General features: G+C 41.3%; 1 protein-coding gene across 1 annotated transcript; it reads left to right on the top strand.

Moving 5' to 3' along the window:
* Positions 1-1930: 1930 nt before the first annotated feature.
* Positions 1931-16600, top strand: nags (N-acetylglutamate synthase). Its single transcript, XM_066641460.1, has 9 exons — positions 1931-2530; positions 4653-4939; positions 7760-7973; positions 8615-8795; positions 11820-11859; positions 12131-12262; positions 12358-12540; positions 12629-12795; positions 15043-16600. The coding sequence occupies exons 1-9, from the start codon at positions 2168-2170 to the stop codon at positions 15069-15071; spliced, it is 1596 nt and encodes a 531-aa protein (XP_066497557.1). The 5' UTR covers positions 1931-2167; the 3' UTR covers positions 15072-16600.
* The last annotated feature ends 441 nt before the right edge of the window (positions 16601-17041 follow it).

The raw sequence follows: 17041 nt of genomic DNA, 5'->3' as shown, positions 1-17041 counted from the left end.
ACCGGAGCACCCGGAGGAAACCCACGTGGACACAGGGAGAACACACCACACTCCTCACAGACAGTCACCCGGAGGAAACCCACACAGACACAGGGAGAACACACCACACTCCTCACAGACAGTCACCCGGAGCGGGAATCAAACCCACAACCTCCAGGTCCCTGGAGCTGTGTGACTGCGACACTCCCTGCTGCGCCACCGTGCCGCCCTCCAAAGTATGTTTATGTGTAATGATAGTTTACTGAAGGCAAAACTGATTTTTCGGTAATCTTATCTACAGTCATACGTCTTTTGTTCATGTGCATGTTCAGATTGCGTTATTTCTTTCTCTTCTTGAAGGCTCTGGGTTTTTCTGGTGCTGACCTCACTGTTGTTCCCTACCCATGCAGTGATATGCCTATCAAGTTCATGTGCATGTTCAGAACTGTACACAGACTCAAACACTTGCAAACATCCAGTTCCAGATGTTTAGGTCATACCTGATTGACTACTATATGGAAAAACTCAGCTATACCTTTCTTAAGTTTTTATGACATTTTACGCCCATTGTGTTGTCCATTGGAATGGACATGAGAAAATACTGTTAAAAACATGAGTTAGCAAAAACATGTTTTTTTCCACTTTGTTTTTACGTTGGAGAGGAGTCAGAATCAGTTTTACAAAAAATGTTTCGCCCAGCAGAAAAAATGCGGGTCTGAAGGGGTTAATATATGCTAACGAAACGTGTGTTTGTCACGTTCAGGCTTAGCAGTGAATTCCAGAGCCGAGCAGTTGATTCTAATAGAAGTGGCAGAGAACACAAATGTCGGGGTGAAGAGAAGCAGATGCTCACCTCAATGAAATAAAGCAATTCATGTATCCACTTGTTAAGAGTGATGCCAAGCCATTTCATGGGTCCAATAAAGCTGAATGCCTGTATCAGTGTGATATCAGTTCAGGAGTTCAGAAAAATGAATAAATTAATCGTAAAAGGAAGCAAAAGTGTCTCTGGCAGCACTTTTTGCACATTCACAGCCCATTCTGATGTGTTAGAGCTGCTGGGCAGACTGCTCTGTCTCTGGAAAACAGAGGTGCTGTGTCTCCTGCAGCTCCATCCCTGGAGCAGAGGGGCTGCTTAGAGAGAGACATGTCTCCTGCAGCTCCATTTCTGGGAGCAGAATGTTCGCGTCAGTCCTGGTGTTTCATCAAGTTGTGCTACGGGTATATTAAGGCCGCCATTACTGTACCGCTGAACACCACTGATGGAGCAGGACATGTACAGTTGATCTACGGCATAAGGCATCAATCAACCGAAAAGAATGTTTAGACTCTGTGACATCATAGACAGCCCCCTTATTATCACATAAGAGCAAGGGGAAAATGAATACATACAAAAAATAATAAAAGTAATAAATACATTAAAAGAGAAAGTAAATTAAATACACAAGTAGGTAAAGACATTTGTATTTATGTAAGGTTTTATTTATTATTTTCCCTGTTTTTTTTTTATTTATTATCATTATAATGGAGAAAATTAATTTTATTTAGTAATTTATTAGTTAATTTATTAATTTTAAAAATTTGTCAGGTTTGGTCCTCCACAGGGCTATACCCTGTTGTTAATTATATATTATAGAACACCATCCCCAGTAAACATTCAGCCGTAGATTCAACGTTGAAATAACATAATGACTGCCGTCTAATCAACGATCTCTTAAGGTTGAAAATAAAAGTTGAAAAGACGTCCAAACACAGACATTGAAAAGACGACTATTAGACGTATTTTGGAGGTCCATTGACGTTATTAATTGGTCCTGAAATAAATTACTTGAATAAAACGCATTTTGGACGTCCACTGACGTTATCGATTGGTCACCATTTAACTAACTTATTAAGATGGATTTTGGACGTCCATTGACGTTTAAAATATGTCCTTGACGGACAGACTACTTTTAGACCTATTCTGAACGTCCAGGGACGTTTTTTGTTTACTGGATCCAGTCTGGTTTAAGGTGTGGCGATATGCGCTCTTTGATTTACACCGTACTGATTTTGACAGCTGTGGGCCCGCCCCTTTGTTCAGATTTAGGAAGCCTTAGCTCCAGAAACAGTGAGTGTGATCACGAGGGAAGAGCTGAGGAGAGGAACCGCTACAGACATTGTAGACCCTGGGGACTGGAGCTCCCTCATGGCTAAAATGAACGGAGGCGCGTCCGGCTGCAGGGCCATCGTGATGGCGGGTCAGCTCCTGTCTAAGCCGTCGCCGCTAGCGCAGCAGCAGAAGAGCGGACAGCAGAGATTCGCGAAGCTCCAGCGGCGGATGATGGCGGGTACTACAGCGGGGCAGGGAAGCAGAACCCCGTCGTGGAGTCAGCAGGAGGCACCCGGCACCGCTTCACACTCCGACCGCAACGTCTGGTCTAACCGCACGCTCATCTACCGGGACGTTAAAGCGTTCCTCAACGAGGTCGGCGGAGACCCGCGCGAGGCTCGGTACTGGCTGACGCAATTCCAGCGAGCTTCGCAGGCGCCTGCCTTCGCCGTACTGGAGGTGAGAGGAACGAAGCTGAAGTTAACTTCCCATTCGAATCTCCCGGTCCACCTTAAACAGTACAGCAGTCACATTCAACTGCCGGAGAAGACTTAAGGTGGAACGAGAAATTCAAAAAAACAAACTGTCAGTATGAGGTAACATCACATTCGTTTGGACAGCGATAAACAGAACAGATTCATAAAAGTAATTAAGTTTTGTAAGGCTACGGAATGTAACCGTTGAGCCATTTAAGGTGGAACGGAAGTTAGCAAATTTCAGTGAAATGAGAAATTATTATTTTTTGGTTAATCTCTAAAATGTAATTTCTCTCCTTTTAAAGTTAGAACAGAAAATTGGAGCAAAAGTAAACTTTAGTTTAGAACGCTGGTAGCTAAGTGTCTAAAAGCAAATAATTTAATTAGGGTAAATTAAATTAATTAATTAAGGTTTATTTATTGTTAGATATTGGAGCAACCTGCTGTTTTGCCGTGAAAAACAAAATGTTTCTGGTAGTTTTTCTTTAGCGCTGTTTTAAATGACGCCTGAAACAACGGACGTATTTTTGCTGATAAATGTGTTTTGCCCCCCGGTGCATACAGATGCTGACGCGCAGTCTCGGGTCAGTGAGTTCAGCTTGCACAGCTTTAACTCAAATATTTACCGTCATACACTGGCACGAATGTGAAGTTTAAGATGGATTGTAATTAGTTGTCTGTGCTTATAATAAAAAACAGTTACTTGCTGCTTCACCTGGGTGACATACCCATAACACAACTGTCACTGTAACTGTGGGTCAGTGACTGAGCACTTGCAGTATTTAAGGCTCTATGAAAGTGTCAAACAAATAAATACAGTGGAATCTGAGTTCCTAACTTGTGTTTATTGATCGTCAGAAAACATGTTATTTCTTACTAATTCAAGGAATAAGGTTTAAAAGACCGTTGGTCCCCCCCCCCCAACGGTGTTCGGAAACTCTAATAGGCGTCTTGCCTGTGACGTAGATGGTGGACAACAACTCTAGAAGCTGCACTTAATTTAATGCAAAATGACGAAAAGGTGTGTTGTTTTTGGCTGCAATCATTCAATGTACAGTGGGACATCTGTGCACAAATGGCCCAAAGATCCCAAAATATCCAGAAAATGGACTAAATTTGTCAACTTTAAACGGGCACTTTGGAAAGGACCATCCGCTCACTCCGTTATCTGTAGCTCATTTCACTGGCGCTTTTCCAACAATATGGGCATGTAAGGACACCAACGAAAGGTGTTCAAGAGCCTCTGTAACATGGAGGTAAACAGGGTAAGGACACTCACTTCGCCTGTTTTAGTTGGTGTTAGTTAACGTTAGCTTGACTCGCTAAACTCGGTGTCTCAGATTATACTCGGCTACGTAGCTGCATTACGGAGGTTTATAGTGTCGGATGAATTCGAGTTCGACTTCGATCACATTTACAAGAATAACGGTACCTCTAAATCTGAGTTTAGCTTATTGCTAGACTATTGTCATGAATAATGTTGGTTATTTAGCTAGATACTGTCATAACAGTCAGTCATAACGGTGTTTTACCGCGGCGTTGTTCAGCTGTTGTCCACCAGTGACGTCACGGTTGCGTTCGAGAATTTCCGTAGCGAGCTCGGGTGAATTTCCGTCAATTTAATAAAATTGTCAGTTTTAAAGTAAATTAAGCTGCTATTTTCATTTTAATTCATACTTATATCTGTCAGTAACTAAAATAATGTGGAATATTCATGGAGGTCCATTAAGTGGTGCTTAGCCTTTAAATTCAATCAGAAGGAAATTATCAGCCAAAATAATCATATAAATATTCAAAGAAGTGTTTTGTTGGATTGTGGGAGGAAACCCAAACAGACACAGGGAGAATACAGCAAACTCCTCACGGACAGTGATCCAAGTTTGTGTAATAATAAATTCCATTCCAGGTTTAAATTTAAAAAAAAAATGTGAATTTTTTCAAGTTTTAAATCTATGAATGTGGTAAAGGATGCTGATGGTCATGGAGTGGTTTCTCATTAGCCAGATACACAAGAATTACATGCTTTCACTGGTGTAGTTTTTAACTGAGACATATTTATAAAAGGATAGTCTAACTTGAATACCATTTTGTCCTCCTGTGTCCAGATTGATCCTTCAGTGTTCAAGAGTCGTGAGATGGTGCAGAGCTTGGCCTTTGGCCTGTCCTTCCTGCAGCGCATGGACATGAAGTCTGTGGTTGTGATGGGTCAACCTCCTGAGTCGAGGCAGAATGACACTGGAACAGATGGAACCGTTTCCTCTGACTGCAGGCCTCTGTTGGTGAAGTACTGCCAAGCTCTCACCGAGGCCCTTCAGCAAAACTCAGCCAGTGTCATACCTTTCTTTAGCGCTGAGGCACTGTTGCAAATTCAGGAACCTCAGTATGGAAGAAGGTAAGTCAGCCTATTTGCTATAGGGAAGATTTCAGCATGCTTATTTCTTCAGTCATGCAACATATCTGCATATACAGTAGCTAAATGATTAAAAGTATTAATAATCACCAAAGGCAGTATGAACATTATTAAATGGACACTTATTACCATTAGGTTTGAGCCATTTTCTCAATTATAGCTAGACTGAGTCATACGGCAGGGTTGGTGAAATAAATGTTTGCAGACACTTTTTGAACAGTATTTTGGGATGACAGTTTTTTATTTACTCACATTGGGGCACTCACTGGTACATTGGGGCGGTGGCTCCAGGGTCTTGATGTGGTGGTTTCAATTCCCATCTTGTGTCACGGTCTGTGAGGATTTTGGTGTGTTCTCCACATTTTGGTAGGTTGACTGGCTGTGTAAAATGTGGCACTGTGAAAGCATGTGAGTGAATGGTTGATTGTGTTATAGCTTGTAATAGATTGGCACCATGTTCCTTCATTGTGCCCAGCAATTCCAGGTGGGTTCCACACACACTGTGACCTTTTACCCTGAAGTGGTTACAGAAAAAGAATGAAAAAAACTTTTGAAACCAAAAAAACTTGCTGCACCAGCCAAGCTTATGAGGTGGTACTCCTTTGTGTTCACTCACATCTTTAGTTCATGTCTTTGACACAGCTGTATGGCTAGCTGGTAAATATAAATTGTACTAAAAGTTTGTATAGGTCTTTGTAATAAGACTAATACAACTATAATTTAATGTAATAACAACAATAGCTATTTTTCATTCATTCATTCACTCACTAAGCGCTTATCCAGTTCAGGGTCACGGTGGGTCCAGAGCCTACCTGGAATCATTGGGCGCAAGGCGGGAATACACCCTGGAGGGGGCGCCAGTCTTTCACAGGGCAACACACACAGACACATTCACTCACACACACACACCTACGGACACTTGAGTTGTCCACCTACCAACGTGTGTTTTTGGACTGTGGGAGGAAACGAGAGCACCCGGAGGAAACCCACGCAGACACAGGGAGAATACACCACACTCCTCACAGACAGTCACCCTGAGGAAATCCATGTAGACACAGGGAGAACACACCAAACTCCTCACAGACAGTCACCCGGAGGAAACCCATGCAGATACAGGGAGAACACACCACACTCTTCACAGACAGTCACCCAGAGGAAACCCACGTAGGCACAGGGAGATCACACCAAACTCCTCACAGACAGTCACCCAGAGGAAACCCACGCAGACACAGGGAGAACACACCACACTCCTCACAGACAGTCACCTGAATTAAACCCACGCAGACACAGGGAGAACACACCACACTCTTCACAGACAGTCACCCAGAGAAAACCCACGTAGGCACAGGGAGATTACACCAAACTCCTCACAGACAGTCACCCAGAGGAAACCCACGCAGACACAGGGATAACACACCACACTCCTCACAGACAGTCACCCAGAGGAAACCCACGCAGACACAGGGAGAACACACCAACTCCTCACAAACAGTCACCTGGAGCGGGAATCTAACCCACAACTTCCAGGTCCCTTACCTTACCTTATTTTTCAGTTAACTATTGTTCTATTACTTCAACAAACTGACTTAGTTTAAGTAGAGAGTCTCACTCAGTGTGATCCATTACAACTGGTAGTGGTGCTTATTTTTGAACTGTTCAAGCAAAATGACAAAACAGCTAATTCTAGTTTAAAACCCAGGTTTCTCATGTCCTATCATCATGTATACTCGAGGAGAAAAAAAGGTTGTGGTACTTAAAAGACCAAAAGTACCTGTCTAATGTGATTGTTTCTCCAGTTCACTCCTGAGTGTAATTGACATGAATTGTGAAGTGTAGAGCCTTAAATTTTAGCTCTTAATTTCAGTGATTCATCAGTTAGACGAAAGTGTTAATTTGATGCAGTTTGTGGTGATGTAAAACATGCATATTTAACAGTTTCTCTTTTTCCGGCCACCTCCTATTCACATTTACAAATGAGTTTCTTTCTTAAGTTTTTTTATTTTTTTATTTTTATTCTGTAATTATTGGCAGGAGCTCTGGTTCCTCCTTATTTTGACAATGTTGTTAGTTCATGGTGTAGTGGTTTAGCTCAGAAATATGAGAATAAATTACAAAAAGCTCAAAATAAATGGTTTAGTTTTAGTTTAACACTTAATACACATTTAGAGTCTTATTAGTTAAGAGTAGAATGTAGAGTTACATAGGTTAAGATGGTTCTACTTTACGATATTATCAAAAAATATTAGGTACATTTTTACCCCTATGACGTGAAGGTGTATAATACACTGGTAGTAGCATATGATAATTGTTTACAGCCAGTTAAAGGAAATAAAAAGGAAATGATGTACGCATTGATGGGCTTTTCGAGCATAAAATATAATTGAATCTTATTTGGTCAGGCTGATGTGGGTTCGATTCCTGCTCCGGGTGACTGTCTGTGAGGAGTTGGTGTGTTCTCCCTGTGTCTGCATGCATTTCCAGTCCAAAAACACACGTTGCAGGTGGATTGGCGACTCAAAAAAAGTGTCCGTAGGTGTGAGTGTGTGAGTGAATGTGTGAGTGTGTGTGTTGCCCTGTGAAGGACTGGCGCCCCCTCCAGGGTGTATTCCCGCCTTGCGCCCAATGATTCCAGGTAGGCTCTGGACCCACCGCGACCCTGAATTGGATAAGCGCTTACAGATAATGAATGAAAGAATGAATGGTCAGGCTGATGGTGCATTTTACATTTATCAAAATATTTAATAACTTTCTAGATACAAAATGCATGTGTGTAATGTCTCATGTTGTGTGTGTCTGTGTTAGTGCAAGTCCTTCTGTGGTGGTGGATACAGCCCTGTTGCAGTGGAGTCTGGACTGTGGAGCCATTCCTCTTGTGTGTCCTGTTGGCCGGGATGCAACGGGCAGCTCCAAGCTCCTGGACTCAAATCAGGTTACTGTAGCCATATCACAAGCGCTACAGCCCCTCAAAGTCATGTTCCTCAACAGCTGGGGTGGCATCTGCAACAAGAACCACAAGGTGAATGTCTGTAAATGTGAACTGACAACCTTGTATTAAAACAAATGATATCCCTCTACTAATTTCCTGTTTCATAGTTTTAACGTGTTTCCTTATTGAATGATTTCGGACAGATTTTCTTGTGTATTTTTACAGACTCAACAAACTGCATCTTTATAGCTGTGGCTCTCTACCTATGATTACCATGGCTCTCATTTCTTTACCTTACATGGCTACAAGCCAAGTTACCATTGTTCACATTCCATTTGCTTTCTTTGCACATCAATCACATTCTAATGCATTCTGTTCTCAGTATGACTCCAAGCCATTTGACCATTTGTTTTACTCTCTTTTGCATATCTTTCACCTTTCCCAGTGCACTCTGTGCACCCCCTCTATTCAGTTGGTCTCGGTTGTCTCCTCTCTGTGGCCCGGAGACAAAAGGAGTTGACCGGACAGAAGGTGTCGATATGCTGTTATTTGAAACAGGCGCACACACATAACCCTGCTGTTCACACAGAGAATTGAGGAATAAAACAATTTCAGTTACACAAGCATACATGGTCATTGCTGATTAAATATATCTCTTGATTATGAATCTTTTCAATAAACAAATTCCATTACAGTGGTAATTGAACATGTTCAACTGGTGCATTTTTCAGGTTGTGGGGACTGTATCTCTGCCTGCTGACCTGCCGAATTTGTCTTCAGCTGATTGGCTGTCCGTGCCGGATCGAAGACGCATCAGCACTATCGCCCAGCTCCTCAATCAGCTTCCACCTGAGAGCTCAGCAGTGGTCACTTCAGCCAGCACTCTACTCACTGAACTTTTCAGCCATAAGGGTGAGAAACACACACACACACACACACACACACACACACACACACACACACACGCAAACACAGAATAGCTGTCTCTATGTAATTAAGATGATTCCTTAGACTGTATTTCAGTATGTAGTGTGATATGATGAATGTGTATTAATTTCTAATAAGGAACATGACTTTCTGAGATGTGATTTTAATACACTTAAAAAGCAAGCTTTCACTGGTTTTTGAGATAAGCTTTTCAGCAAGAACTGGCTCCAAATTGATGCCTGAAGGTCTGTGTCAGAGAGTCATAAAACTGACACTATAGACCCTTTTAAGAACAGTTTTCGACACAGGGTCTTGGAGGGTCATGCAACTCTTCTCAAATGCAGAATGCAGAGAGACACACAGACTCAACACATTTTGAAAGATTGTTAAACAAAGTAATCACATTCCTTAATTCCTTGGTTTACCTGAAGAACCAGTTGCCTATGGACACAATTGTTTGAAATTAATTCCATTTGGACAATGAAAATGGGTGCAATTAATTTACATAGGTTTTAAATCACCTTTTTACATGAACTTATGTAGAACCAAGGTAGCCACATACTCTGTGTGATATTTGGTTAAGAATTATGTAAAACATGGGTCATTCTTAATGATATTACTATTGTGTTAACATATAATCTTTTATATGTCAAAAGTATGATTCAGAATCCTGGGACATTCATTCAAAAAGGGATGGTCTTCAAGCCTTTGTCTTGTCAGGTGTCATAAATTTTATGTGATGTCACTACCAAGATACAGGAAACAGCCAATCAGGAGGGGCTCCAATCCTCAATCGTTGTGACCCAATCAGGGCTTTAAGGGCGGGTCTTCTAAATTCCGGTAAAAGTCAGTGGTGCCAAATGAAAAAGACTTTAGACTTCTACACTTTAGGCTTCGGACTTTGGCCTCTTCTTTTTTCACACACCTTCCCTTCACTTCACACTTTGTTTTTCAAGGCTAAAGAGAAATATGTCTCGGGTTTTGAAATGACTCTGCAGGCTCCTCTGGCTTTCTTATTTTAATTTTCTCTCAAGTAGAAACTGTAGTTCTAGAAAGGACTGTAGTTTAACTCTAGCAAAATTGAGTGCCACCCAGAGCATGAGAAGATCTCAGACCTCTGACCCTCAAACCGATGACAAAGCTTCCGGACCAGCCACGACGAAGACGGCCACACGCACCCTCCGAATGACCTTCTGAGATGAGGCCCAGGAGAGACCTGCATGGACGTGCCTCTCAGAAGGCAGCAGATCAGTGATGACGGAGAATCCCTACAGAGAGCTTCAGAACGCCACCAGCTCCAACGGAGGGGTGACCGTGTCTGAAAAGGGGGAGGAAAGGAATGCCTGCGGCTGCAGCCTACAAGGCCCGCATCTGCCGTTCTCCAGGAAGCCGCGCAGGAAAGCACCGCTCGTCAGCGACATGCTCCCTGTCCATCAAATCATAATTAATTATCATTGACACCGCTATGTAGTGCTTATGCCACCACAGCGTTTGCATACTATTTCCACTACAAGTACAAGAAAGCTACAACTAAACCTAAGCATATTCTGCATAACAAACTGATCCTCGGTTCTGCAACATTCATTGTGTAATTGTATCGAGACACTCTCTAAACATCAATCAAAACTGTCATTTGAGTGTTTGTCTCCTGCCAGTGACTAAAGTTTGACTGACATTTTATATAAATATAAAAAGGCAGTAAAAATAATAATGTAATCTATTTACTGAACTCAGCAGTAAGCAGTAGTGATGCTGTGTTTACATCTACTAATCAAACCGCTAATGATAAAATTATTTATTTGCACATTACAGTTGCCTGATTACTCACATTCATTAATGCTTTAACGTTGACAGCACTAAAATGTGTGTATGTTTATCTCTGAAACATGTAAGGTTCAATTTTCCATTTTAAAACATCCATCCATTATCTGTAACCCTTATCCAGTTCAGGGTCACGGTGGGTCCAGACCCTACTTGGAATCATTGGGTGCAAGGCGAGAATACCCCCTGGAGGGGGCGACAGTCATTCACAGGGCAACACACACTCACACATTTACTCTAACACTCACACCTATAGACACTTTTGAGTCAATCAACCTACCAACATGTGTTTTTGGACTGTGGGAGGAAACTGGAGCACCCAAAGGAAACCCACGCAGACACAGGGAGAACACACCACACTCCTCACAGACAGTCACCTGGAGGAAACCCACGCAGACACAGGGAGAACACACCACACTCCACACAGACAGTCACCCGGAGGAAACCCACACGGACACAGTGAGAACACACCACACTCCACACAGACAGTCACCCGGAGGAAACCCACGCAGACACAGTGAGAACACACCACACTCCACACAGACAGTCACCCGGAGGAAACCCACGCAGACACAGGGAGAACACACCACACTCCACACAGACAGTCACCCGGAGGAAACCCACGCAGACACAGGGAGAACACACCACACTCCTCACAGACAGTCACCTGGAGGAAACCCACGCAGACAAGGGAGAACACGCCACACTCCTCACAGACAGTCACCTGGAGGAAACCCACGCAGACACAGGGAGAACACACCACACTCCTCACAGACAGTCACCCGGAGGAAACCCACGCAGACACAGGGAGAAAACACCACACTCCTCACAGACAGTCACCCGGAGCGGGAATCGTACCCACAACCTCCAGGTCCCTGGAGCTGTGTGACTGCGACACCTACCTGCTGCACCAATTTTAAAACATGTGTTGTAATTGAAGTGTGTGTCTATTTTTAGATAAAAGTGCAATATCAGCAATTTCTAAAATCTCACACAAGGTTGCTGAAAAGATTGATGTAACCTGCTTATAATAATAACAAAATATGTGTTATATAATAATAACACATGTCATTTGGTACTGATGTTAAATTTCACTTGTTTTAATTTGGTGTAAAAGCTAGTAAGGCAATATGGGGAATGTTAATCTATAGTACGTTTTCACATGCTTATGTTCTTTGTCTATTTTAGGTTCTGGCACCCTATTCAAAAATGGAGATCCTATTCACAAGTATGTGTTTGTTTGGTTCGTTACTTAAAATCAAACTTCAAATGTTAGCTAGACAACTTTTACAGCTTTACTCTTCCGCAAAACACCTGTTTTATTAGTTGAACTCCAATTCACTAACTTTAGATTCATTGGAATCTGCCAGTTTTCTTTTAGATTTAGAATGAATTAATAATTGCAGATGTCTTTATCTATCCACTTCTTTACATAAATAGGGTGATCTGATCCTAGAAAGATCTTTAATACCATCAGAGTAAAGACTGTTCTCTGACAGGTACAAAAGCCTAGAAGATATAGATGTGGATCGCCTCCTGGCTCTGATCAACAAATCATTTGGGAAGAAACTAAAGGAAGATTACATTAGTTCTCTTAAGGGGAGGCTACATTCAATCTATCTGTCAGAAGGGTAAGAAGAAAGTAATGGATAAATGTTATAAGCTCTGTGTAAGTATTTCTGGAATATTAGTAGTATTATATGTTTATCTGCTCTGAAACTTTCAGGTACAGTGCAGTAGCCATCATCACCACCGAGCCAGTGAACAGTGGGACCCTGTATTTGGATAAGTTTGTCGTTAGCGGTAGTAAACAAGGCCAAGGTACCAGTCAGATTCTGTGGGAGTGTATATGCCAGGACCTGGGCAAACTCTTCTGGAGGTCCCGATCCACCAATCGCATTAACCCTTGGTGAGTAGGAGGCCACTCAAACAATGCCCAATTAAGAAGCCTCTGTCCAGTAGCACAAACAATCCTTAACTCTGGTTCTAATCCATAGGTATTTCAAACACTGTGATGGGAGCTTTGTGAATGGCCGCTGGATTGTCTTCTGGTTTGGTCTGTCTGATATCCGTGAATCATACGAGCTGGTGGAGTATGCCAAGTGCATGCCAGACTCCTTTTGCCCAAACACAGTAGAAGCAGCCCCTCAAGAGTCCCCACCAGGTTCCTAAATCTAACACAGTCTCACACATTTACAACCCGTTTCCAGAACATTTGGGAATTTTTCTAAAATGCAGTTTATAAACAAATCTGTGATTTGTTCATACTCTTGGACCTTTATCAGTGTTTTCATTCATTCATTCATTCATTATCTGTAAGCGCTTATCTAATTCAGGGTCGCGGTGGGTCCAGAGCCTGGAATCATTGGGCGCAAGGCAGGAATACACCCTGGAGGGGGCGCCAGTCCTTCACAGGGCCAGTGTTTTCGTTTTTGCAAAAGTTTTAGGCACCAGAGATTATGAGATTTAAAAAGCTGAGCAGTAAGTGTTTATTTGCTAAAAAACAAACAAACAAAAAATAATACACAACATTAGAATAAAGCCAAATAACATTATAACAGTGAGTGTGATATTCTGTGTGTGAATGTGTTGGTTTAACCGTTTCCAAACCTCTCCTCATGGCAGTCCGTATTATTTAAGGTTATCATCCAATGCCTAGTTTTAAATAATGATTTTAAATAACGTGTGCTGTTGATTTAACAATTTCATGCAATCAAGGAGAATCTGAATAAAACATTGTTCTTCAAACTCACTCACACCTACTATTTTATAGAAAACAATTTCTTATATTTCTTATTTGTTTTTTATATATTTTGTATGTACTGTGATTATATATAATGTTATACAAGCACCACACTTACTGAGAAGGCATTAGTTTAAATATATCTCATCATATTAGGTGCCTAAGACTTCTGCACAGTACTGTATATAGTGTGTTTTGCACCATGATGGACTGGCGCCCCCTCCAGGGTGTGTTCCTGCCTCTGCCCAGTGATTCCAGGGAGGCTTCGGACCCACTGCGACCTTGAACTGGATAAGCGGTTACAGACAATGAATGAATGAATGAATGATGAATGAATGAATGAAGCATTCAAACCCTGCCTTGGATGACTGATGGTGGGGAATTTGATGTGTTCTCCCTGTATCTGCGAGGGTTTCCTCATTGTGCTCTTAATCCCTTGATTCCAAATGAATGAATTAATGAACAAATGAATTTGATTTTTTTTTTCAAAATAAACCTAAAATAAAATCCAGGAGTATTAACAAATCACATTCTTGTTTTGTTGCACTTTAGAATATGTACAAAGGTTTCTGAAAGTGTGTTTGTGCATTTTAACATTAAACTTGGTTTTGTTTACTTCACACCACACATTATTTTATAACCTGGAGTTGATGAATATGTAGTTGGTTTTGTTTACAGTTTTCATTTCTAGAAATGTTTTGGCAGGCATTTATATTAACAGTGTTTCACTTACAAGATGTAGTCAATCAGCCTACATTTAAATGATGTTTCTTTATTTTAATGATTCTTGACCAATGACTTTTCCACAATGCGCTTTTCCACTGCATGGAACCTACACGACTCTACTTGACTCAGCACGGCTCTTTTGCCTTTCCACTGGCCAAATCTGGTCCCTGGTCCAGGTTTTCAGTCCAAGCTCCCTCGTGTTTATAACCATGCCAAGAAGGTACTAAATGGTGACGTGTAAACCCTGCAGACTGCAGATTGGCCAGAGCCATGTCAATCACCACGAAATGCAGAGCTCATTCAAACCCAGCACAAATTCTCTGCTTGTAAAATCTCTTAAATTACAGCAGCTTTCACGTTTATTTTTTATCGGACTCACAGTGGCAGCTCGTAACTTTACCTCGAGGTGTTTTGAAGAAGTTTTTATGCTTTTGGGTCGATGGTCGACGAAAATTTCCAGCGAAAGCCGAATGTGCAACAATTAAAACTAACCCACATAGCAGATGAACCGTTTTTCCTCCGGCAGATCTGCATAGCAGTCAGCTACGGTTAGGGGATAAAATCCAGATCCATTCCGGTTCTATTTATGATTCTAATCTCTGGTCTAAAAATGATCTGGTCCGGATCAGATATTACAGAAGCAAGTCAACATCAACATTTCAGTCATGACTCCTACTTAGCAACCAACCACACAAAACCACACACACAGATTAGAGGTGAACACAATCAAAATAATGCAAACGAAATACTTTACTTGTTAAGGGGGCATTACTCTTTTCCAGTTTCCTTTTCCCAACTTGAAACAGGTTGTATTCTGCACTTCCTGTCAGTAAAACACGCACATATAAACAAACACCACACGCGACATGGGTTTTTTTAGGGTCCAAGGAAACATGGTGCCGTGACAAATCTCACCTCCCCGTCTTGATTTCATTCCCCAAGGACCTTCAAAATCATGGGAGGTGAAATAAGGACGGGGAGGTGAGACTTGGAACCACACCGGAGTGAGTGAAGACTGAGGAGATGCTAATGGACTAACATTAACCGTTTATGATCTTGTAAGCACGTGTGACTGTTGAAATGTGTTGATTTAGTCACTTTTTTCATTTTAACAATAAATAAGACGTAGCATGCAAAAAAGAATGCATTCTAGCCAGAATAACAAAGTCGCTGCCCATTCCACATTAAATAATTCCGTGCTCTGTCACACCTTAAATGTCGCTATCATTTTGTTTAGTTTAGTGACCTCATTTGTTTCTACCGCCACCTGGGGGCGGAGCCGTGTTTAGTCCAAAAAACAAAAACAACACGCGAATACTTGATGAGTAAACAGCGCTTGACTGTTCCGCTGCCGTTGTTATGGTTTTTGAAAAGCCAGCGATTCCTGTTAGAGGCGGGGTGTTGTGACGTCACCGGGTCCATTTCGCAGGGGAGCCCTGCCAGTGGAAAAGCGACAACCTTTAAGCGAACCGAGCCGAGTCGTGTAGAACCGGACTCATGAAGTGGAAAAGCACCATTATAGTGCTCGCTTTAGTGCACTCTTCTGCTTTTAAAAATGGCACAAACAACCATACCTTAGTTGATTTACTGCTCCTGGGTCAAGAGTGTAATTTGGTAACTTTGATTATTCACTGAATAAATCCTGAAAGAGATTTGGGAAATGTATATTAAAGATGTCTTGAATGTTTTTGGTACAACATGTTCATAATTGTATACAACTAAGCACACAGATGGACTCATAGAATTTATTTTAAATAGTATTTTGTAGCATATAAATGGTCCGTTCAGCAATATTTCACTGACTTCCATTCAGTGGTCTTTGACAGACAGCTGTTATAGTTCTCTCAAATCTCTTTGTCAAAAAAACTGCAAATAAGCTGAGCTTGTTAAAAAAAGTTTACCTCAACTGCCAAGTGCCCTGTTGCAGGAGTTACCACAGCAAGATTATGCTTCTTGTTCCTGCAGACAGAACTAACTCTCTATATTTTCACATCTGCCCAGTAGGTGTCCTCTCAGCACTGCATAAGCATATCACAATAACAGACTTTAGTAGAAGATCTCAGTGCCCTGCAAAATAAACACTCACCTCCTGAACAATTTCTAAAGAATGGGTCTAAAGAAGTGGTCAATGGTATAGACAAATCAGCACAGAGATATGACCAAACTCTGAGAGGTGAAAACCAAGGGCAACTGCTGTTAGGAAAAACAAATTGAATTGTTGAATGGTGCTATATAACTATCCTTTAGTGGTTAAATGTTCCTCCACTCCTTATAATGCCAAAATGTATTTGATTGTGTTGGGATGTAAAAAGTTTACACATGAACTTGTATTAAATGTTTTTTTTTTTGTTTTTATACATAAAAAGCTGTATTACTTGGGGCATTAGAGCTGTACAAGCAAATTAATATTTTGCATAGGTTTGTTTTTCTCAGGGATAGTTTTAGACTATGGTTTGAATACTTATACGCTACAAGAATGATGTGATGTGAGTGTGGATTTGGATGGTGGAATAAATAAACAAAATTTGTCTCTTTTTACGATTTAGTTTTCACTTGTTTCTAATGGACTCTACATGTGCAAATGTTTTCTGATACTTCACTTAACTAGTAATCTCAGCAACTTCACTTTTTTACATTGGCGTTCACAGAGTTTGTGTAATCAGAGAAGTATGGCTGTTCCAACAGTACCTCACTAATGCTCTTGTGAATGTGTTTTCTCAAAACAACATCTAGTATATATATTTTTGAGAAGAGCACCGCTCCTAGTAGAGGGGTACAAAATTCACTTGTTTAATATTTTAGGTTTTAGAAAATGTTTTTAGGCGAATACAAACTTTTCTACTTTTGTTTGGTTTCCCTCCCATCGATTTAATTCTAGTCCTGCTGTCAGGATCGCAGGGACTGACGGAGGCAGACACACTTGCTAAAACACAGTGACTAA

The sequence above is a fragment of the Hoplias malabaricus genome, chromosome 13 (genome assembly GCF_029633855.1).
Source record: "Hoplias malabaricus isolate fHopMal1 chromosome 13, fHopMal1.hap1, whole genome shotgun sequence".
Lineage (NCBI taxonomy): Eukaryota > Metazoa > Chordata > Actinopteri > Characiformes > Erythrinidae > Hoplias > Hoplias malabaricus.
Note: the sequence above shows the minus strand (reverse complement) of the source record. Positions and strands in the feature narration are given on the sequence as shown.